We start from the raw sequence: 23,984 nt of genomic DNA on the forward strand, positions 1-23,984 counted from the left end.
CGAAATCATGGCCAGATTGATCGGCAGCTGGGTGTGCGGTGCGGGATATCCAGCAAATAAGATTGTTCTTGGTCTATGTCACAAAGCAGGATTAAGCAATTAGCTAGATAAGTTTAAACTTAGTTTAAGTGAACTCTGAATTTGCAGTACCAGTAGAGTGGATAGGCTTTCATTGGGATTCCTCACCATAGTAACATACACTAATCAGCTAACCAGCTCCGAGGCAGGTTATGTTCCCGATTAGAGATCTCATCCAGATACTGGACCAATCAGCTGTGAGCAAAATAACAGTCATTCCCCCCAGTATCTCTCACTCTAATTTAAAGTGCAGTTCAACGAGAACATTTTATACATTTACAAAATAAGCTATTTATGGTAATTATTTATTGCAATACGTTTATTTTTGGCAGTCTTGCATTTATTTAAAGACATTTAAATTTTTTCCCAATTATTTCCCCACACAGGACATACAGTATTTATGAATAAATAAACTTAAAATAATTATATAATTTCAAGATATTAACGCTATATCAATAATGATCAATTGACTTCACAATATACTGTAGATATATCAGAAAAGTGTGAAAATGAAATGCCATGAACATACATTATTTCACTTGAAGTCCAATAAAAGCACACTAGCACACCAACTATGTATTTATTGTGTCTTATGCTGCTAGAAAGAATGAACAAATAAGTCTTTATTAGGGCATACCACCGACTCTTTTTCCAATTGCTCACATTTTTATTATTTGATAGTGTATTAATGTCTAATATTTTAATATGATATTAAGTTAGTAATTTAAATGAATACTAAAAAAAATATATATATATTTTTATTTCAAATCAAGATATTAAACTTTTAATATTACAAGCCTGAATGTTCTTGTTGTGGACCAATATAAAGTTAATTTCACATCAATATATTATCTATTTGAATATTTTCATCACATTCCGATTTTTTTCATGCTCTATCAGCAGTTGAAGCAACGTCTCTTCTTGCTGTGTAAATGCCTTTAAATTCTTTATCATTTACTGATTAAAGTATTATAATTATTTATGTTTTCATAGTGATTATTCCTGTTGTGTAAATGTGATTTGATTGATCATATTTCTTAACGTCCTCTTGTGCTGTGTTATAACTTTTGTAAATCCTTGTAAGTTATCATAATTTTCTCATAAATCTCGCTGACTCTCTCCTGAGATGTGACTCACGCTGTCTCGCACACGATTGGCTGTTCACTTCATTCACGTGAACACGCACGCACGCACGTACGTACGTGAACGAATCTTAACCTCGGGATCAAACTCTATAGAGAAAGTTGGTAACGAGCATCTTGATACCACTTAACCCTAATGAGGTCTAATTGGATTTGGTGAGTTTTGTCAAACTAAATCCAATCCTGGAATCCAGAATTTGATCAGCTTTGTTGTGATATGTGGCACTGGTAACTAGTAAGCATAACAACAGCACCGCTATTGAACAATTTGGAGCCCTTGGCAATATAGCTGTTGTATTAAAGAGGTGTATTAGCGACTTGCCTGGCGATCTCGTTATTGGTGCTCCAGTTTGCTAGAACAATCTCAGCATTTTTAGTGGGTGTGTGTCCTCCACCTTGTAAATGTGACGCAAATGCTCACTCTGGTTTACTACGTTCTCAGTGTTCACACTATTGGTGAAGGTAAACACAGTTTAAGTAACATAAATGCAGAAATGATGTGAAAAGTTCAGATTCTAAGCTTTCAAATTATACCTCCTTTGGACCCACCATATATATATATATATATATATATATATATATATATATATATATATATATATATATATATATATATATATTTTTATTTTATTTTTTTTGTTCATGTTGAGAGTTTCATAAGAATGATCTTTTTGTATTGTGGTGATGAGAGTCTGGGGGTAAAAATCATTAGCTGTCATGAAAATAATGTCAAAATGTAAGAAGTCTTAATAGCTAAAAATAGGCTTAATTTTCTACATGTAAAAATATAGATTCTTTCAGTATTTGTTTCTTTTGATTTTACAGAAAAATAGGACGGGGGCATTTTCTTGACTGTTTCGTGAGAACGAAACCAATGCATCACTAAGCGGTATCAAAGGTTGATGTATAGTCTAACCTTTGTGAAAACGCTCAACAGATCCTACTGCTCCATTAAATAAAAAGCTAAATCAACACTTCTGTAACCACAACAGGAAGTGTTCTATTAGACACAGAAGGTTACAAAAATCTTTATAATAGATAAAAGGCAGAACAACTATAAAAAGATTCAACCCAAGTGGCATGTCTGTGGGTTTCACCAGAGCATGTCAGTCTATGCAGATGAGTTGATGTTTGGTTTCAACTGGCAGGATGCATCACAGGATAAATGAAAAACACCTGCCTCTGCTAATGTGTGAAACATGCTGTCTCTGCAGTTTAGAGAAAATGACACACACCACATGTCCCTCTGCTCTCATTATAATCTGTTTCACAGGTAATGTATTGTCCTTTTTTCTCCATATTACAACTTATGTTTATATGGAACAGTGGTGGAGTACTAGTGCAGTAGTTTAATGAAAAGAAACAAATTAATTGCATTACTGTTTTGGCTAGGCATTGTCTCTGGATTAGGCGTCTCTGTGTGGCAAACACCTGGGATAGTAAGAACAAAGGAGGGCGCGAATGAGAACATCACCTGTCACATTAAACCAGAGTCAAAAGTAGAACGAATAATGGTTTTCTGGTTGAAAGATAATCAAACTGAAGCAATATATAGTTCTAGCTATCTATTCCCTATGTATGGATCTGTGTGTATTAATGCGACACTAAACCTGCAGTCAATACATCTAAATCATAGTGGCATATATTACTGCAAAGCATGGACAGATTTACCTATACTCGGACCTTCTGAATATGGAAATGGGACATATGTATATGTGGGTAAGCTTATTTTTTTTTTTATAATTGTTTTATAAGCATCATTTTCATTCTAATTTCTCATTCATGTACAAATCTACAATGCTCACAGATTGTTTTATGCAACTAGCAAAAAAGTGTTATTCTTTTGCTCCATAACATTGCAAAGTGCAGTATATCCTGATATTCAAAAATAATCATATTTAACAGGTTCTTCTCATACATTGAATCATTTGTAGTGTCTAATTCAACACTTGGGACTACGCGAGCTCCAGCAAACCCCAATGTGGAAACAGTGATGTGGTCACTGCTGTCAGGGTTTTGTATTCTTCTGCTGATTATCTGCATTGCCTGTGTCAATCAAATATATAACAAAGGTAAGTCAAATTGTAAAACTTATTTTACACTTGGATATCTATAGGTTAATCACAGTCTTTAGATTTTAAGAACCTTATCATTATTAATACAAATAAATAAATAAATTCAGGCTAAGTGACTTCAAGGCTTATTAGGCAATGGCGTTTAGTTTAAACCATTGTCAATTTAAGTTTATAGCATAAATGCTTTTTACTTTTACTAGGACACCACAGAAGTGAACTCATATCGGCAAAAGTCCTAGTGAGTTGACATTTATTTATTTATGTAATGTTGTAAAGCAGCAAAACTGATGCTCTTTGAGAAAGTAATGCGCTTCTTTTCCAAAGTTGTGAATTATTTCTGCACTTCCAGGCTGATGCTCCCAGTGGATCTCAGTGCCCTCTCACTGCTGAAACTGTTGTTTATGCTGCACTGAACCTTCCGAAATCTCAAGACAGTGTAAAAACAAGAACTGAGGTAAATGGTCTCTACTATGAATAAGGTATTCTGTATTCTTTAAGTGATTTAAACAATGTAAATTGGAAAGGGGAAAGCAAATTAATTAGTTAATTGCTACTTGTTATTTATGTAAAAAAAAAAAAAAAGGTCAGGTAACCTACAAAATGTGCTTTATGTGGTAACATCTAAATTAACTTGTTTCTTTAAGTCAAAAAATATTATTTAATAAACCTGACAAATTACTGTAGTTTTTATGACTAAAATGAATTAGAAATAAATAACTGAGGCAATTGTATGTTACCACTTTTTTCAGTGCAGTATACTATTGCCAGTTGTTGCACTTGTACATTTATGTATCCAGATGTGTGTGTGTGTATATATATATATATATATATGTGTGTGTGCCTGTTTCCCCCCCTCCCAGAATTATCCAGCACCACCAGTGACCTGCACTGAAGATTCAGTGACATACTCAAAAGTCAACATAAAGAGAGGACCAACGCATGAAGGTTGATTTTTCTAGATTATTATTTGACTTGGCCTGTATTTTGCTCACAATGTATTTTTTTAACCTTTATATCTCAACTTGACTTTGCATATTTATTGTTAGGCATTCAATTACATTTTGAGCTCGGAGAAAAGCTTTGCGATCATTCTGGTCTTGATGTTAGCAGCTAAAGAGAGCAAATCTAAAGTTAGATTTGTCTAAAACAATTTATTAAACTAAAAGCTTGAAACGTGGTTTTGTGAAGATATTCCTGTAAAAGTTTGTTTTTCTTTTTTAAATATTGAATCTTTAATTTCAAAGTGCACATCTCTTTTAAGCACTATAGCCGTACTTTTGACGTGGCCAAATTGAGTTCTTCTTTTCTCATCAATGCAGGACTGTGTATTCGCCAACTCAGTCAAGAAATTACAAACTGTGGAAGATAAATACACATGGTTAATAATAATAAACCCATAAAACAATTTGTATAATTACCTACATACAAGCTATGCAGGGACATGTGGAATCTTCCTGTAAATGGAACATGTAGTCTAGGCCAGATTTATACATTTTCTTTAAATATTTTCTCAAAGAAGACCAGAGTCTTCAGATTATGTTTGGTCTTTAATGATGCATATGGAAAAACTTTATTGAATGCTTTAAAAATATATATATTTTTAGAAAAAGCAGTGGAAACCCTAAATGGAACAGCAATAATCGTGTGTTTTATGCTTACCAGCCCACAGCAAGTGTCACTGTAAAAACTGGCAACCTGCAATTGTTACCTTAAGGAGCTATTTGTACCTGACCTAACCCTTAAAACAGTTTTGCTCACATAGCCTAATATAGTCCAGTTATTGCTGACATGATAAATAATATTTTTGACTTGAATCAAGCCAGTCAATTTAGATATTACCACATAAAGCATTTTTAGCACTTGTATGGCTATTGTATTTTTTCATTTACTTTAAGCACCCTCAAATCAATCTGCTTTAGAATTGGACTTAAATAGGAAATCATTGGACGTAGGGAAGAGAGAGTCACATTTTGTAACCACAATTTACTAAATATGAACAAAATGTTTTGAGAAATATATAAAATGAATAAACAATTTATTGATGGAACAGACAAAATGTGTGGTATCGAAAAAGACTAGCATGCGTTATTTCCTATGCAACACCATTTGGAGACTTAATGCACAAGTCGTATGATGTGGTTCACCCTGATAGAAATCTTTTGTTTCATTGTATTTTTTTTTAAACCTCCAATGCATTAGGAATAGAGATTTATATGTGGGGGTGTTCAGTGCCTGCTTTCAGAAGAGGGAATCAATGACAGAGTGTGGGTGGTTTTGAGTATAATCTCTTATGCGGTGCAGCAACAGGTGATGTAAATAAAAAAGGCATTGCGTCTGGTGTGCTGTGACTCACTGTATACAACTTTAAGTCAAGTATAATTTCTAAAGTGTCACTGATATTTGAAATATGTTTTTTTCCCCTCACAATTTCCAAGTTTACTTTGTAATTTTTTTCAGAGAGGGTCAGGCTTCAAACAAGAACCAATAATACTTTTGATTATAAACAGTCATCCTGTTTACTTCATAAACAGTGTTGTTATATTAGTGTTATATTTACCAGTTGTGAATCTTTAATGAAAAGAAATGTATTCTCCAATTATTACAAGACTTTAAACCTCTAAAAGAGATGAATGCATCTGTGTTATGTATATAAACTTGGTAAAAGTAATGTAAAATTATGGACATGAGGGACAGGGGGGTTAAAATTCACATTTTAAATCATCTTACTAAAGATAATACATTCAATCATGACAGCATGCACTCATTCTCTTGCAACCAGCATTTAACCTGCGTACACACACACACACACTCACTAACTTACTCACTCGTTCACACACACACACACACACTCCTTCAATAGTTGAATCATTCACATTGCCTTCTTTCATCAAAAACACAACGAACAAAATAAAACAAGTTCAAGTTCATCAAATCATGAAAAATACATAACTTTTTAAACACAAAGACTATCAGGTGTTGTTGTTCTTGAGTGTAAAAAACTCATTCATAATCACACTGACAGATGTATCCCACAATGGAATACAGATCTCACCAAGATCAAAAAGACAGTATGTACAATATTTTACACAAAAACAAAACAAAAAAACCTAAAACAAGGTTGAATCTAAGTCTGAGAAATATGTTCTTGTTAAAATTACTACTTATTTCATTATCAATGTAGTAAGTCCAGTTGCAAAGCTAACAAAATATACAATTGGATATCACTATATTCTTCTGTAAAAAATGTACCAAATGCATCTGAAACCGATTTAGTCTTAGTTCAACGCTACAAAGATCCATAGTTCAGACACAGATTATTGCTCTTAAAGAGTGGAAAGATGTTTCTACAATTACAAACCTACAACATGCCTGCAGGAGCATGTATATAAAGTAATCACAAAAAAGACAAAACCTCAAACAACTAAGAGAAAAACATAAACAGAAAGATGCAAAAAGAGAGGAGGTTAGTTGATATGAGAATGATAAGACAGTAAATATGTCACATCACATTAATAGTGTTGCAGCCGCCATCACATCAGTATGAGTCTGGCGTAGGGCTGATCCATCTGATAAAAAAAAACATTTAAAGACAGCTTGAGAAAATAAAAATAAACCCTGCGGCACATAGAGTGCATCCATTATATCTGATTGAAACCAATCAGAACACACTTTAAAAATCTTTCCTTAAGACTTAGGGAAGACGTAGGAACAAAGAACCTTATTGTACCTATTACTCATATTACATATCAGTGGTAGCCATTAGTAAATGCCGTAGCAATCAGAGGGCCCTGTAAAATAAAAATTAAAAGGGAATTACGTTTAACAAAATTGCTCGCAAGGTATAAAATGTGACAATTGATTGTCTCTGACTGAATATCAGAAGACAAAATATGCTAGGAGTCAACAAGTTAAATTTGAGTAACTTAAAAGTATAGTTCACCAAATAATTGATCATCATTTACTCACTCTCATATTGTTCCAAACATGTATGACTTTCTCTCTTCAGTGGAACACTTTCATTGTGTCTTTTCCCCAATGAAAGTAAAGGTTACTGAGGCTGTCATTCTGCCTATCCCCTTTTCTGTTCCACAGAAGAAAGTCATACTGGTTTGGAACAACATGAAGGCCCCGATATGCTTCATACGAAATTAAAGAATGAATGGGTGTGACGTCATTTAGAACAAAATATGTCCAGAAAGACTGTTTTTGCGTTTGTTTCGGTGGTTTGTAACATCTCGCCTGGCGGATTTTTAGGAAGAACTACTGCCATTGGGCAATGTCATCGGTAGGTGTGACCTGTAGCTCCACCTAACCTGAGGCCAACAGCTCATTTTGTTTACATTATTCAGTCAGTTAAGATCTGTCAACATTTACTCATGTGCCATCTGCAGCAAAAGCCATTCACACATTTGCCCAAAGATATGCCTCTCTTTTCATCATCCTTTTGTCTTTATTCTGCACATTAACCCTTTCATACGCTCATCTTTGCAGTAGTATCAGTGTCATCACAAATTACAATAACAGTGTAACCGCTGCACATTATGGCGGCATATAGCGTGTTAGCGCATTAGCGTCATGAATTCAGAATGTAAAAATGTTCTACAGCATATATATTTCTTTACATCATCATCGAGTGGTTAAAAAAGCATCTTTTACTGACATAAGTTTGAATACTACTCATAGAATGAGGCATTAAGTCAATGATAACAAGGTTTTCATTTCGTCCTCATATTTAAATTGACTTCTAAATGCCTCCCACAGCGGTGTGATGGGTGTCTGAATGTTTGCCAATAGTATACTGTTACTCGGCTGTTTAGAACTTCTTTTTACCCCGAATGAAGAACGAAGCAGAACATCCCCGGAAGTATATCAGGGCCTTGAGGTTGAGTAAATGATAAATTATATAATGACAGAATTATCATTTTGGGGTGCACTATCCCTTTAAAAGCATTCTGTCAGTCAGATGTGCTCATGTTTTGACTCACCCCAAGGCTGTGGCTAAATCCAGTGCTTGGTGCAGGACTTGCAGCACTGATATAGCTGCTGACTGTTGAGTCCTGATTGGCCGTTCCATACAGGTCTGCCATCGGCCCAGGACTGCTGGTACCTAAAAACCCAGCTGAGCGAGGAGTGGAGCCTGCAAAATAAAATATATATATATATATATATATATATATATATATATACATACATATATATATATATATATATATTTTAAATTAGACATGAAATTTTACAATATCTTCAGCAGTTTTGAAATCACTTTACAATAAGAGAAAATCTTAAAATGGCACAGCCAGAGAGTGAAAATCCACATTTGAGTGTGAGCACATTTCCTGAGAAGTCATGCGTGGGATGTAAAAACAACAAAATTCTCACACCTCTAACCATAGCTGCTGCTGCTACGGCGGCCGCCATGGGGTTGTATGCCGTTAGAGGAATGGCTATGAAAATGTACACACAGAACAAACAAACAAACATAAAAGATCATTCAATGAGAACAGCATGGCCTGAAAAAGGCAGGAATTAAAAAAGCATTCATTTATGATGACCACAGTTTAACATCATACAAAGGAAGTCTGGTCTGATAATGTGCGGTAACAGCCGACAATTAATTTTTATGCAGGATTTTCTTGGTAGTGTAATAACCAGCTATAAATCACTGAAATCTTATTGCTAAAGTAAAATTGTACCACTTTGTGTTGCACATTATACTGTGTATTGGAAAATGGTGACCAAGTAACATGTAGCTGCTTGTTATACTCATAGAGGAACTAACCTGTGAGCTCAGAGGGGTGAGGTGATGTCAGGAGGGGGGTCCTCTCTAAGTGGAATTCTAGAATAGAGATAAACACACAAAGCTGTTTAAACATACACACAAGAGCACTGGTCAAACTACACACATGCTAAGAACTACAGGGTCTTTAGTGCAACAAACATGAGAGACACTAGCTACTGACAAGACAGGCAGCCTTTCAAATTGTGTTTAGTTTTTTTATATTTAAGAGTGATTTAAATTACTTTAACGCAGTTGTAATACAAAAAATACCTATGTAAAATACCTATATATATATATATATATATATATATATGTGTGTGTGTGTGTGTGTGTGTGTGTATATATATATATAGTACTGTGCAAACGTTTTAGGCACTGAAGATGTTTCACAAAAGCATTTGTCTTAAGATGGTTATTTATATCTTCAGCTTTAATGTGTCAATCAGTAAAATACATTTTAGACTCCCAAACATTACTTTTGCAAATAGAAAACATTAGAATAGAAGAACAGGGTGCTCTGCAGGAGATGGCATGGGCCCCACAGAGCCCTCCACTGAACATCATGTCTGTCTGAGATTACATAAAGAGACAGAAACAATTGAGACAGCCTGAATAGATTGAAGAACTGTGGCAAATTCTCTAAGAAGCTTGAAACATATTATCTGCAACAACCAAGAAAACTGGGTCCAGGTGTACCTAGGATAATTGGTGCTGTTTTGAAGGCAAAGGTGGTCACACAAAACATTGGGAAATCATTTAATTTTAGAGACTGAACAATTACAAAGACTCTCCTTTACCAATCCCAAGGATGAATTTGAATATCATGAAAAAAAGTACATGTGCATGTGCATATGGGGTGACAGCATATGTTTTACCAAGTCTTATAGATAATATTCAGAAGCATACATAGTAATGCTATGTAACTAATAATAATAATATAAGTAACTATTTACTTATGTTGCTAAATGTTGGACCTTTTTGTTTGTCAACAAGCCATTGCATAATATGTACTATAAATTGTATATACTGGAACAAATATACTGAATCATTATATATTACACAATAAATAATCCGCTATAATAACTCGATATTTGACGATAATCCTGAGTGTCTGCAAAGAGTTACTAGTCATAAACCAATGTGTGAAAAGGTCTACAGAGACATTAAACAATATTATTTACTGTATGGGCTAGGAATTGAGCCTTACCAGGAAACTGATATGTGTATCCTGGTGTAAGACTAGTATAGCTGCGACCGGCATACGTTGCTGCCTGGAACCCTGGATAACCTGTGAGGAAATAATATAACACAAATTAGTGGGACCCACTTTATATTAGGTGTCTTTCACTACTATGTACTTAAGCATTTGATACAATGTTCTCTATTGTTGCATTGTACTTACATTTATAGTACATGCATTTAATTACATGTGTAGCTACACTGTTAACCTTACCAACCCTAATCCTAAACCTAACCCAACCCTGACCGTAACCCTAATCTAACCCCTAACCCTACTCCTAAACCTACCTGTACCTCAATCTCAGTAGCACCAAATGTGAATCTTGTGATCATTTTGCAGAACAACATGTAGTTACACAATATATTCATTGTATTTTATGTATTTTAATGTTAGTACATAGTAGTTAAAGACACCTAATATAAAATGAGACCAATTAGTGTCTATTCATAAACGGTAGTGTGGCAAAATATTATATCAATGTGTTCTGGTTACTTCTAATTAATATTAATATTAAATTACTATTAGTTTACTGAATATTAGTTTCATTAAATTTTATTTAAATATTGTAGATTAAAAGAACAGGATTTCTCTATATTCAGAATGGGTTCAATTACATTATGTTTTTGGCCTGTGCAGACTGCACTTCACACTCTTATCAGCAGAGGGCAGAAGAGTCTACATGACACTTTGGATTACTTGGATACTAGTCATCTCTGTAGTCGGCTGTTAAGAGCCACACTCTTACCTAGCATTCCTATGCCAAGCATGAAGGCATCCATCCCGTAGGGCATGACACGAGCACGACCTCTTGAAGAGCCTGTGGGTGACATCACTTCCTTGGGTTGGGCCTTCTTACACTCCACCTATGAATGGAAAAAAAAGAGGATGTAAGATAGTTATACAATCAAAACAGGAACTGGTATTATAGTTGTTACTGTAAAAATAGGTTACAGAGTAGATGCAAACAAAACAGTGTATCAGAATAATGAATCCTCACCATCTTGCTGTTGATCTCGTGGAAGTGTATCTCACAGACTTTCTCCACTACATCTTCATTCTCAAAAGTCACAAATCCAAACCCTGAAGGCAAGAAAGAGACCAGACATTCAGAAACAGCAGACAGATCACAATTTACTTTTGGATTTCCACTTCATTCATCATTATAAACAATGTCTAAAATTCATATACCTTAAGAACTGTTACCTTAAAGGGATAGTTCACCCAAAATATGCTCTCATCATTTAATCACCCTCATGCCATCCCAGATTTGTATGACTTTCATTGCTCTGCAGAACACAAATTGATATTTTTAGAAGAGTATTTCAGCTCTGTAGGTAAATGAATGGAGACCAAAATATTGTAGCCCCAAAAAGCACATAAAGGTTTAATCCATGTCTTCTGAAGCATATAATCCATTTTGGGTGAGAATAGACCAAAATGTAACTCCTTTTTCACTATTATTCTTGACAACATTCTCCTTGGTGATCATGATTTTAAGCTTTATTTTACTTCCTATAGAAGAACCTAGGAAGTGTAATCGAGCTTGAAATGATAATCCTGCCAAGAGACTGCAATGGCAAAATGTACAGTGAAAAAGGAGTTATATTTTAGTCTGTTCTCACCCCAAATTTATTAGATCGCTTCAGAAGACATGGAATTAACCACTGGAGTTTTATGGATTACTTCTATGCTTCTTTATGTGTTTTTTTGGAGCTTCAAAAATTTGGTCACCATTCACTTGCATTGTATGGACCTAAAGAGCTGAGAAATTCTTTTAAAAATCTTAGTTTAAGTTATGCAGTAGAAAGAAAGTCATACAAATCTGGGATATCATGAGGGTGAGTAAATGATTAGACAATTAAAATTTTTGTGTGAACTGTCCCTTTAAGGACCTATCTCTACCTGCTCTAACCCTTAAAAGTAGTTATGTTGGTGTAACCTAATGTATTCTGGTTTATTCAGTGATGTAAGTGATAAATATGTTGTTTGCTCTTTCCCTAATCTCTCCACTTTGCGGCTGCATATTTGTGAAGCTGAGTGTCCCTCAGAGCTCTTCTAATCTGTTCTATTTAAAACCTATAAAAAACACATGTCAATTTTAACATCTTTATTAACAGACTTTGCTTCTCCCTTCCCCTGTCTCCATCCCTCCATGTGTCTCCTCTCTTCTACCTCTGTGCTGGTTTGAAAGGCTGCTGTGTGGGGAGGGCAGGGCATTCAAAGAGGTTTTAGCCTAAACCCCTATTAACGAACACACTAATTACTCAATCACTCTCCTCACCTACCACTTATCCTAAAGAGTACAGGATGGAGGGCCATGGAGAAGAGACAGAGACAGATCGGACTAGGTTTAGGAAGGAAGCAGCTAATGGGAGAGGAGTCTGAATGGCTGCCATTGACCTGCCATTGTTTAGTTATTTAATGAAATTAAGGCATTTACCTCTGTGCCTGTTGGTTGTTTTGTCAAACATAAGCATTGCATCATCCACCTTTAGGATAAAGAGAGAGAGAGAGCGAGAGATTCATACATGTATTATTTGTTATCTATCTAGCATTAGTCCAGAAAAACAAAAATGTTTTATTCATATTCTTCTCAAAAATGTGCAGTCTCTGAATTTATTTTGATGTGGATTTTGTACATACAGTATGAGCCAAACTTGTCTTTCGCAGACCTAATTTCAGTCTATATTTTGCGTTTTGCATTTGTAGCGCAGTATAATTGCTAATTCCATTTCCATTTAACCAATTAATTAGAAAAGTCAAAGCGAAATAATATTCTTTAACTTAGAATATAATACAGTGCATCATTACTTCTTTAAGCAGTTCCATCTATGTTCAGATTTTAGGTTATTATTGTTATATGTTATCAATCAGCCAATAATATATTTACTTCCACTATATCCCTGTATTCATCCATGATATTATTTCTCTTAACTCTATCCTTGCATCTTTGCGGACTCTGAATTGTCTTTGTATTTTGCTTTAAGGCTTTTAATAATGTAGGTAGTATACCAAGGATACGGATGTCGGGCCCACTTCTATCTTATGATTATATATAACGTTTATCTGTTTAATTTCAATATATATTTTTGATTTTGGGAATATATATGTATAATGGGCCTTATGATCTTCACAATTAACCCAAGAGCTCCTTTTCACAGAACAAAATTATTATACTGTAGGCTTTTTTAAAGTGAATTGTTTTATACATATATATATAATAAGAATCTATGCATTTTCTCTCCAGACATGAAAATACGTTGTCTGAGTAGTCCATTTCCCAGATGCCCACCTATGACATCTCCCAGCCCAATCTAACATAGAGGGCAAGAGCCGGGCCTGCTTAGGCCATGTCCACACTATTATATTTTCAGTTAAAAACACCTTGATTTTGTTTACGCCTCTCTTTAACACTGGAAATGTATTAACCGTATACAGTACTTTGAAAAAAAAAAAAAAAAGAATGTGAACATTGCCTAATTAAATAATTAAAATATGACAAGATCATAAAGATTCAAATACCATTGAGGTTATTCTAGAAGTAAGGAGTGTGAGTATTTGTCTTATGTTTGAGTGTGTGTACGGTATGTGTGAGTATACTGACAGACATCTCCAAACAGCTTAAGCCTAAAGGTCAGAGAAACCTCAGTCCAGAATGGACAGCTTGACCAATCAACACTTTATGTGTGTGCACAAAACTAAATGGAGAAACCAATATAAAAGTCAAACAGCACTCTATGCACTCTCTCAGTTTCCTTTTACTGAGTAGCCAATTTTTGGCCAATATCATCTGTCTGTCTCTCTGTTTATCTGCCTGTCTGTGTTAATTCTATATGTCTGTCTATCTATCTATCTATGTCTGTCCATCCATCCATCCATCCATCTGTGATTCATTTGTCTGTCTGTCCATCCATCCATCCGTCCATGATTAATTTGTCTGTCTGTCTGTCTGTCTGTCTGTCTGTCGTTCGCAGTAGTAATATTTCAGTAACTTTTCTATTAACAAATAATAATTAGTATCGTTTATAACTGAGAATGTATAAATGAGTACAGCCATCCTAAAAGTGTGCCTTTTTCTGTTAGCTGCTTCTAATGGTGTCTGTTTTTCTCTCTTCTTTGCTCCCTCTCTCCATCCCTTGTCCAAACCAGGCCAACACACAAAGTGACCAGTGAGGCAAACTAATCTGCAACTTCCCCGGGTGGCTGCGACTATCATCCCTCTCTCGCTCCTTCTCTCTCTCTGCATTCCACACTCAAGTATTGCTCAAGAATGCTGAAATCTTTTCAACCAAAGTTTTACACCTAAATCACTGACAATCTGAAACCATGACGCATATGTTTCAAAGAAAGATTAGAAGATTTCAGAAAAACGCACAACTTTTGGGGTTATTGTTGTATTTATTCAGTTATGAACATTCATCCTCCCCCTAAACACACAGTCTTTCCCTCTTTTTCTCTCCTACACACACCCCAAACACAAAACCTTTTGCCCGCTAAATTACTTGGGGACAATGGATGGGTACTGTCACCGTGGTAACAGGGTAGGAGGGGGATGAGGGCAGGAGCAGCTGTTCCATAAGATTAATTCAGATTCAAGTAATCTCTCCCACCTTCCCCAGCAAACAAAACTCACCCCTTCAAAAACTCTCAAACTCAAGCCCAACTCTTTCTCTCAGTCTCCCTGTGCCTTTCTCTCTTCCTCTTTCATGCTTCCCTATCAAACTGGCTCAGATTTCACTCTGTACACCTTCTGAATGAATTGTTTCTCTCGTTTTATCTGAACTGCTTCACTTAAAGACAGATTTTTATCATCGCGAAATGTCTTCAGTTGCTTCACACAAAGGCAGCTTACCTTTCCAAACTGGTCAAAGTACTGTTTTACATCTTCAATAGTTGTGTTCACCGACAGGCCTCCAACAAAGATTTTCTTTGTCCGAGTCACCAACTGAAAAATGAGAGAGGGTGAATATTAGTACAACATAACAAAAACTATAAACTAATCATTATAAAACGGATAGTTCAGACTCTAATTTCTAGAAACAAATGGATTAAAAATACAAACACAACAAATTCATTAAAACAAATGCATATAACCACTTTATATAATGCAGCCACTCATGGCTTATAACTTTATAAGCTTCTAAGGAAGGCAGCCATACTGGACAGGCCACAATGACGCATGTATAGAAGCTCATACCTTAGGCTGGGCTCGCCGTGGGAAGGCAACTTTCGGGTCAATCTAGAGGAGAGATTGAGAAAAGAAGGTCTAGTTTAGAAACTCTGGAGAAAGGGGAACATTGACATCAGCACTCCCAGAACTGTAAATGAGAACATTAGTGAGAAGTACACTAAAATAGTGGTTCTCAACCAGAGGGCCAGGACCCACTAGGAGTCAAAGAAGTTGAGAACCACTGCACTAAAAGAACCCCAGCATCTTCAGGCCTGTGTTTACATCCTCTGAGCTCTGGTTTAGTTGCTGTCTTGGCCCTTTCAGAAGCCTGTGTGTTTTAAAGCCACTGACTGCACCTGTATTAACTTTGTACTGTCTGAGAATAACAGTAGTCATACAAGCAGTGAAAAGAATAAGAGTGATGTGAAATGAGACACAGTGCAGATTCATGATAGAGACAACAATAGTGACAGTGAGCTCTCTATGAAAACGACCATAAACTACTAAAAGTATACAGAAGCTCACCCAAAAATGACAATTCTGTCATCATTTACTCACCGTCACGTTGTTCCAAACTCACCCTCAGTTCTTTTTTTCCACATGTAACACAAAAGGAGTTATTTATAGCAGAATGTGCAAGCTGCTCTTTCCCGTCCAATGAAAGTGAATGATGACCACAACTGTTAAGCAAGATTTTCAAGGCCAGAGTTTCAGTGAATAACAACTTAAAAGGAATAGTTCCCTCAAAATTAAAATTCTGTCATCATTTACTCACCCTCATGCTGTCTCAAACTCATATTACATTCTTTTGTCTGCAGAACACAAACGAAGATATCTTAAAGCATGTATGAATTACTTTTTTGCTGACTTTATTTCATTTTTTGCAACTTAAAAATGTTGGACCCCATTGACCTGCATTGTACGGACAAAAACACATCATACATCCCAAAATATCTTTGTTTGTGTTCTGCAGATGAAATAAAGTCATAAGAGATTGAGACGGATTGAGGGTGAGTAAATGATGAAAGAATTATAATTTTTGAGTGAACTATTCCTTTAAATGTTAGTCTGTTCCTCATTTAAAATGTACTGCATAAGTCGACTCCTACACTGAAGAAAGAAATTTTTACCTACATTTTTTTTTACTTCAAGTGGTAACATCGAAGTGTGTTTATTCAACTCAATAATTATGATTTAATAAGACTGAATCAACCTGTTTCATTGAGTTGCACCAACAAGGGTCATTTTAAGGGCTCCTTCTAGTAGAAATAGAACCTTATGTTAGCGCTGGGCGATATGGCCAGAAATAATATCACAAAAATATTTTGTCATATCATTCGATATCGCTATTTATATGATATACATTTCAAGCCATTAATGGGTGAGGAAATGCATTCCACATGATTGTTGGACCTCAAGAATGAATGTAACCATAACTTGTTCGATTACAAGTCAACCCCAGAGGGTAAGCTAACTTTAAAGTATACTCACGTTTGGATTTAATCCTGCATATGGTGTGTGTGACCTCTTTTTGATCAAATATTGCCAGCTTAATCATCTTCAGCTGACATTTGACTGCACTGAAATATTTTCTTGTAACGCTTCACACTCCATCTCAGTAGGTGGTGGTAATGCACCATAAACTGGATTGCCAACTGCCAAACATCACTAGAAGGAGAAACACTTTCTTGCCTGTGACAGTGCTATGGATCATGGCATTTTTTAAGCTAAATACAAAATAAATAACAGCAACGGTGTTGATGTTGCTGTTGTGCTCAATTGAGAGCTGTATTGGATTATTAGTGCTGTCTTGTTCGATATCATATTAGCCAGAGCTAGAGAGCTAGCTAGCGGCTACTGAGCCTCATTACCAGTTTCCATGACAGCAGGGCTATGTAGCCGCTAGCCTGCTAATACTTCCTAACAAGCTGATTTTATGACTGTGATTCATTAAGCTAGTTGTGCGTATAACTTTGCCAACTTACTTTAAAGTTTATCATTGATATAGAAAATGTATCGCCCAGCCGTACCTTATGATAACAACTGCAGGTTACCACTTTTACACAGTATAAAATACTTTTAAGGTGCTTTTATGTCCATTTTGGAGATTAACAATTCCTTGTGCCCTCCAATTTTATAGAGCAGCTCTGACATTCTGCTAAACTTCTCCTTTGGTGTTCCACAGAAGAAAGAAAGTTATACATGTTTGAAACAACATGAGAACAAGTAAACACTTACAGTATTTTTATTTTTGGGTGAACTAGCCCTTTAAGAGTAAAATAATTAGAGAGTGTCTCTGTGTTAACGCTCATAAATAGTGGTGAAAAGTTGACATGTTTCTATAAGAGACCAGAGGAAATGGAAGAACATGACTACACAGAAGAGGCTGCCATGGCCACCTGTGACTGAGTGTACAGGACAAGAGATGGGTCCGCTTTCCAGTAAACATCATCGGATGACATGAAAAACACTCAGAGAAACACGACAACCATGTTTCTTTGGAGGAAAAATGGTAGGAAAACAATAGAAGGCACAGAAAACGCAAGCAGCAGAGCATCCTTGACCCACACACTCTTTTGACAGCCAAACAAAAAACTATGTTGTTTGTTTGTGTTTGTTTGTTTTTGCATGTCTTCCTTTTTTCTTTCTTTCTTTCTTTGATTGCGACTTAAAATGCATGAAATCTGAAAATGTATGCACTTCACTAGGCATGATCCATAAAACACCACTCATAATATCCAGCTCCTTGAAGACCCAGAAACTACATTTGTAATTCAGTGCATTACAATAATGTACAGGTAGCTCAAATTATTAGTACTAGATTTGTGCAATTTGAGAGAAAAAAAAATGGTTGTATCTTTGTTTTTTTAATCAAACCAACTGATTAGCACTTGTTGCAAGATGCGAAAATAGACATATATTACAGATACTCAGACCTCTATATTAGTCTATACATTTCTAGTCCAGCTATTTACCAAACACTAGTCTACATCATGCTGTACTGAGGTTAAATTCTAGAAGACAGTGAAGGCGGTACAGCTCTTGCAGCAATAATGATTAGTCTGACCATGAGAGGGTTCGAATAGAGCTACACTAAAGAGCTAGCACCTCTGAAGTAAACTACAACAGTTTACCAGATTCACCCCATTATTTTCATACAAATTCAGACTACGAGTAACAGTGTTTCATTGTGAATCTAGAGAGTAAAATGAAGAGGCTAAGCTAATCTGAATAGAGATCTGATGCAGAAGCTACGGTTTATGTCTCTAGTTTCTAGACTACTCTGATAGTCACCTCCGGTCCACAACATTGCTGAGGCCCCACCACTCCTGTGCACAATCAAAAACAAACAAACAGACACACACAAACAAAATCAACATACAGCCACCGACACACATGAGAGGAAAGCTGAGGATAAAATGTATGGTCACACAAAACAGATCATTGTCATTAGAGTTTCTTTTGTTCAAAAAGAGTGACGAGAGACACTGAAAAGTAATGGAATCAGTATGAGCTTGCTTTAGACATTTTACCAGGGCATGTAACTGGAATAGGCATTGAGGGGGACACATCCTCCCCAAAATTCAGATTTTACACTTGACCCCCCGGCATTTTATCAAGTCATTAGACAGTGATCTCAAGAAAATGTGTGACTTTGGCAACATTTTTGCAAAATATTACATGGCTCCTTAAACATACTGCGGCAGTTTACCAAACAAATTACGCCTTTAAGGTTAATGCTCAAATGCAAGTTTTAAATCAACAAAACTGACCTCCCTACCCTAAACATTAAACCTAACTGTTAGTGTCATAAAACAAAACAACATGATGGTGACAAACACCAGAGAATGTTTTTGATCATGAACGGGTGCATTTAAGTAGAATTTACTTATTTTATTTACCAATGAAATTTACACAAATTAGCAAATAATTATGACAAAATTTTCTCTTTAGGATTAATAAATGATGACACTTTAAAAATAACACATAATCATAAATAATATTTACTAATTCACCCCCATTTAATGTATACATGTTTGAAAATGTTCAAGTTCACACTTAAACTAACTTATTATTAAATATTACTAATTGACTAATTATTAACTTATTAAAAGTTTCAGCCCATTTTACTTTTACAACTCTTTGTTGTTGTAGCGCCCCCTAGTGTTCATTTTACCAGGAAACTACAGCGATATGTCCAAAGAGCCACGCAAACATAATTTTGCCAAAAATTACTAATGTTTAGTAATGTTTCTATGAGATCAGGTAAGGTAATTCATCATATAAGAGAAGATGATGTTATGACGAGAAACGTTTTCTTTTTTTTTTGTATTGCATGAATACAGATGTACATTCCATATAGAGAAGCAATTTGGGCGTTAACTGTGAGTGTGATTTTAAGAAGTTGTCAATATTGCTCTGTGGCTCAGGGAATAAGAATCTTCTTTGATTCAACAGTTTACCTTTTTGGGGAAAAATAAACATACATGCATACATACACTATTTTCTCTCTACCGTGTTAAACATTCTAAACATACTTGCATAATAAATGAAATCTAAAGAAGGTTTTTCCAATATATTATAATAATATTTGGCCAAGATTTGCCCTTAAACAGCAACAATTGCTGTCCCTGTCAAAACTATTTAAATCAGTGGATTTGACAAACCAGGTCAATCCTTCAGGGTCAATCGCTGGATACCTGTTAGCATTGTGTATCAATCACATACCTATAAACGCACACAAAATATTACACAACGACTGCACTGTCTGCACAAATGTTTAACTGTGCGTCCCAAGACTGTTGACTAAAAATTCAGATTTTATGTGTTAAGCCACACACATTTCTCTCTTTCTTTTCTGTCCTCCCCTCCTCCACTGCCCCATCGCTGAGCTCGTTAAGCTAATCTCCAGTTTAAAGTCGGCCCAGGCGAGCAGCCATAAGGCACCTTCACAGGGGCACAGTCATAGAGGTAAAGCAGGACAAAGGCCTCCATGTTCCCCTGGCTCTGCCTGCCTCTCTATCTAGGGGGGAGGCACTTAGAAAATAGCACAGCGGCCATGCTGTCCAGAAGACTGGAGGTGAGAAACACTGTAAATGTTCACTAGCTGTTATGTTGGTTTCATTTAAGAGTCAGATGGGCTATTCCAGTCAGCCTCTGCAAACTATTGGAATGAGTCACCAGAGTGCTCAGTAAAAACTACAATGACTCTACAATGATTTTTGTCTTAAAAGAAATAGTTCACCTACAAAAACAATATTTTCTCCTAGGAACACAAAAGGAGATGTTAGAATGACAGAAATTCATTTGGAACAACACGATAATCTGAATGATGACACAATTTTTGTTTTTGGGTGAACTATCCCTTTAACGGCTGATCAGGGTGATTCCAAACCATTTACTTGGAGGCTTGAATATTTTCGAAAGTACAGAAACACACAGTTTCATTGTGGTCTGCCAGGTACTACCTGTTGCCATAGTGCAAGGCAGTTTTTCAATCACATGAGGAACTAGTTCAAACTTTCAGAAGCGGGAGAGAGAGACAGACAGAGATGAGAAAGTTTTTTTTCCTTCTCCTTCAGGCCTGACCCCCTGGGGGGTGACTCCACTGTCACCATGGCAACCAACGGGCACCATTGTCCCAGGACCCGCCTGCTCTGAACAGTGACAAAGACTCTCACAAATAGATGCACCATAACACACAAAATCACTCATCAAAGCTTCCTATTTTCCCATTTGTGTAATACGGTGACTGATAATGGTAATCAGTTTTGTTGCAGAATATTGCTCATTTCATTAATTGGATCATTAATCATGTCATTAATCTAAACTGGCCCAGTTCTTAACATTACAAATGTAAGCTTTTTAACAAATCCATTTGACACATTTAAAAAATTAGACATGAAAGATCATAGGACAGAGTGATTTGTTTATATGTAAGAAACATCTGAATTCCACATGAGTCTAATGTGTTTGTCGAGCACCCTTGAGACAAGGCACCACAAAGGCTTCCCAGCAACTCCCAGCATACCCTGTCCGGGTCCCCTAGTTACCATAGCGATTGACACAGAATAGGAATGCTTCCCTGACAACCTCATTGAAGACAGGGAAGGCTGAGATGGGAAGTTTCTCTCTCCCTTTCTCCATTTTGTATCTTTCCAACTATTGGACCAAAACCCAAACTGAAAAGGCATGAAACCTCACCGCATCACTGAATGATTATTAATCACCATATCAAGGCTCTTCACTCTCAAAGAGCTTGTACTAATACTTGATAAATCAATAAGTAAACTAATAAAGTTGAAATACATTCTGTGTGTGTACCAATTGACAAAATCTGGCTATGATTATCAGTAGACGGTTAGCATAGTGTACTTAAGTGTAAAACTCACAGTTTTTGAGTCCAGCTCATGTCTGTTCTGGGCCAAAACATTGTCCACACCGGCTTGGTCAACAAATGTGACAAATCCAAAACCCCTAGGCAAAAGAGAGATCAAAATTACAACACTTCCACCCACTCTACGTATACTGACAACACAGTCATTAATAAGAGCCTGTGTAGGGGCTTCGTATGTTTGCTGTGGCTTCCCAGGCAGGTTGCTTGTCCCCTTACCTCGAACGCTTTGTAACTGGATCTCTCATCACCATGCTCTCTTTCACTTCACCAAACTTGCAGAAATAGTCTTTCAAACCCTCTGAAAAAGGACGAGAAGTAGATTTCTTTTATCACATTTAACATTCAGATGGGTGAAAAGCTTGATGATGTCAACAATGAAGGGTTGACATCATCATAGGAGATGATCTAAGATGTCTGATGTAAAATATATAAGGTGAGGTCATCATGCAGTGAAATATACAAGACTGAATCTGGATAACATTAGAACTCACTGTACTTATGAATGTATTATTCAGATACACACATCTAGAAATGTCATGTCTGACTTTTCATTAGATTTCATTATGCATATGACAAAAAATACACATTAGGTGCATACATACTGTATTACCCTAGTAGCCATTCACGCAATGCAAGAGGTTACCGTGTCTGCCGAGATCATAAATGTAAATGCATCTATTAAATGATGATAATAACTAGTAGATCAAATGTCAGGAAGTTCATAAAGAGTTTTGTGCCTTGAACAATACCTCAAAGTAATTCAAAACAACATGTCCTACATACAGAGCACAGCCTACAGCATGACAGCAGTTGGTGAAACTTTCTCCATTCACTCAGCTAAACCTGTTGTATGGCCTTTGTGTTAGGATCAAGCCAAATTACAGAGCAACCCATGGGGATTTTTTTTTTGCTTTTAAGAGATTCTAAAGAATCAGAGCTTGATTTGGTGATTAATAGATATTAATGTTTGAATGTCATGATAAATGGTTGTTTGATTCTAATTAGTCCTTAATAAGACATTTATTATTTTAACAAAACGAATTGCACTGTCTCCTGGGCTGGGATGTTTAGAAACTATGAAAGTGTTACTGACCTTGCGTAGTCTGCCAACTCAGACCACCGATGAACATTTTGCTGTTTGAAAACAAGACATACGGGCGGTCAAAAAGTGCTGTGCGTTTGCATGTAAATCAGAGACATTCAATGGACATTAAGGAGCGCCATCAAGATAAACAGACATTTACATAACGACAGTGATTCACAGTGAATCTTATCTGAGTGGATGTGAGCTGCGCTGTACACCGCCAACACGCTTTCCCGCTTTGTTACAGTTACTTTGTAATTGATTTCGCTCTGGCGATCTTGTCTGCTAAGTTTTGATATCGGATGAAGACAGTGCAATGATTTTACCAGGGATCGTGGGGAGAGTCCGATGAGGACAGGTTACTCTGGCTGCCTTCCGACTCCATCGCGCGGCTGTGTGTCCCGTCCGAGTGTGGCGTGAGAAAGGAGGCAAAAAGTGTGGAGAGGGGGATTGGCATGGGGTGAGTTAGAGCTCAAAGCCCAAAGACTCCACCTCTCTCTTGGTCCAGTCCCGGCTTGAGACACGGGAGACCTCGAGAACTGACCGGGAGTCAGTGGATTACCTTGCTCCGTAATACGATGATCACATCAAATCTTCAAAGATTTGGGATTATGTTAACTGTACGCCTCTGTACCGGTCAAATAATTAGACATTATTTATCTATTTAAACTATTTACTCCCTCTCTCTGAAAAAAAAAGTTTTATTTTTTGTTAAACGTAATTCAATTGTCGAAATTAGCTCCACACAATTTAAATTCGTTTATTTGATATTAAATTAAATATTCTATAATACTTTGTGTAGCATAAACGTAAATTATTTAGCGTAAAGTTACATTCGAACTGTTCAAATAACTCAACTGACCCGCAGCTTAATGCTAGCTAGCAACAAACACATTACCATATTACCTTTTTGTACGGTATAACACGTATGATGCTGTTGAGAGTTTACAGTTCCCCATTCAAGCGTAATAATAATGATTCCGCAGTAGCCTACTTGCTTCACGAGAAAAGCAATACAC

The 23,984-nt window shown here is 36.2% G+C and overlaps 2 protein-coding genes across 3 annotated transcripts; one reads left to right on the top strand and one right to left on the bottom strand.

Moving 5' to 3' along the window:
* Window positions 1–1,980: 1,980 nt before the first annotated feature.
* si:dkey-63d15.12 (uncharacterized) lies at window positions 1,981–5,125 on the top strand. Its single transcript, XM_052095098.1, has 6 exons — window positions 1,981–2,493; window positions 2,613–2,939; window positions 3,155–3,292; window positions 3,496–3,533; window positions 3,645–3,749; window positions 4,156–5,125. Exons 1-6 carry the CDS (start codon window positions 2,370–2,372, stop codon window positions 4,243–4,245), a joined length of 822 nt encoding a protein of 273 aa, XP_051951058.1. The 5' UTR covers window positions 1,981–2,369; the 3' UTR covers window positions 4,246–5,125.
* Window positions 5,126–5,321: 196 nt separating this feature from the next.
* On the bottom strand, window positions 5,322–23,430 carry LOC127621472 (RNA-binding protein Musashi homolog 1-like). 2 transcript variants are annotated; one of them, XM_052095097.1, is made up of 15 exons: window positions 23,292–23,430; window positions 22,975–23,015; window positions 22,098–22,179; window positions 21,877–21,961; window positions 15,512–15,553; window positions 15,167–15,259; window positions 12,755–12,803; window positions 11,312–11,394; window positions 11,060–11,177; window positions 10,282–10,362; window positions 9,075–9,131; window positions 8,677–8,739; window positions 8,281–8,432; window positions 7,023–7,083; window positions 5,322–6,861 (listed from the first exon to the last, which is right to left on the bottom strand). In XM_052095097.1, exons 1-14 carry the CDS (start codon window positions 23,420–23,422, stop codon window positions 7,042–7,044), a joined length of 1,119 nt encoding a protein of 372 aa, XP_051951057.1. In that variant the 5' UTR covers window positions 23,423–23,430; the 3' UTR covers window positions 5,322–6,861; window positions 7,023–7,041. The 2 variants fall into 2 exon arrangements, with proteins under 2 accessions (XP_051951057.1, XP_051951056.1); XM_052095096.1 differs by having other exon boundaries at window positions 5,323–7,083.
* Between the last annotated feature and the right edge of the window lie 554 nt (window positions 23,431–23,984).

Source organism: Xyrauchen texanus, chromosome 27 (assembly GCF_025860055.1).
Source record: "Xyrauchen texanus isolate HMW12.3.18 chromosome 27, RBS_HiC_50CHRs, whole genome shotgun sequence".
In the NCBI taxonomy this organism is placed as follows: domain Eukaryota; kingdom Metazoa; phylum Chordata; class Actinopteri; order Cypriniformes; family Catostomidae; genus Xyrauchen; species Xyrauchen texanus.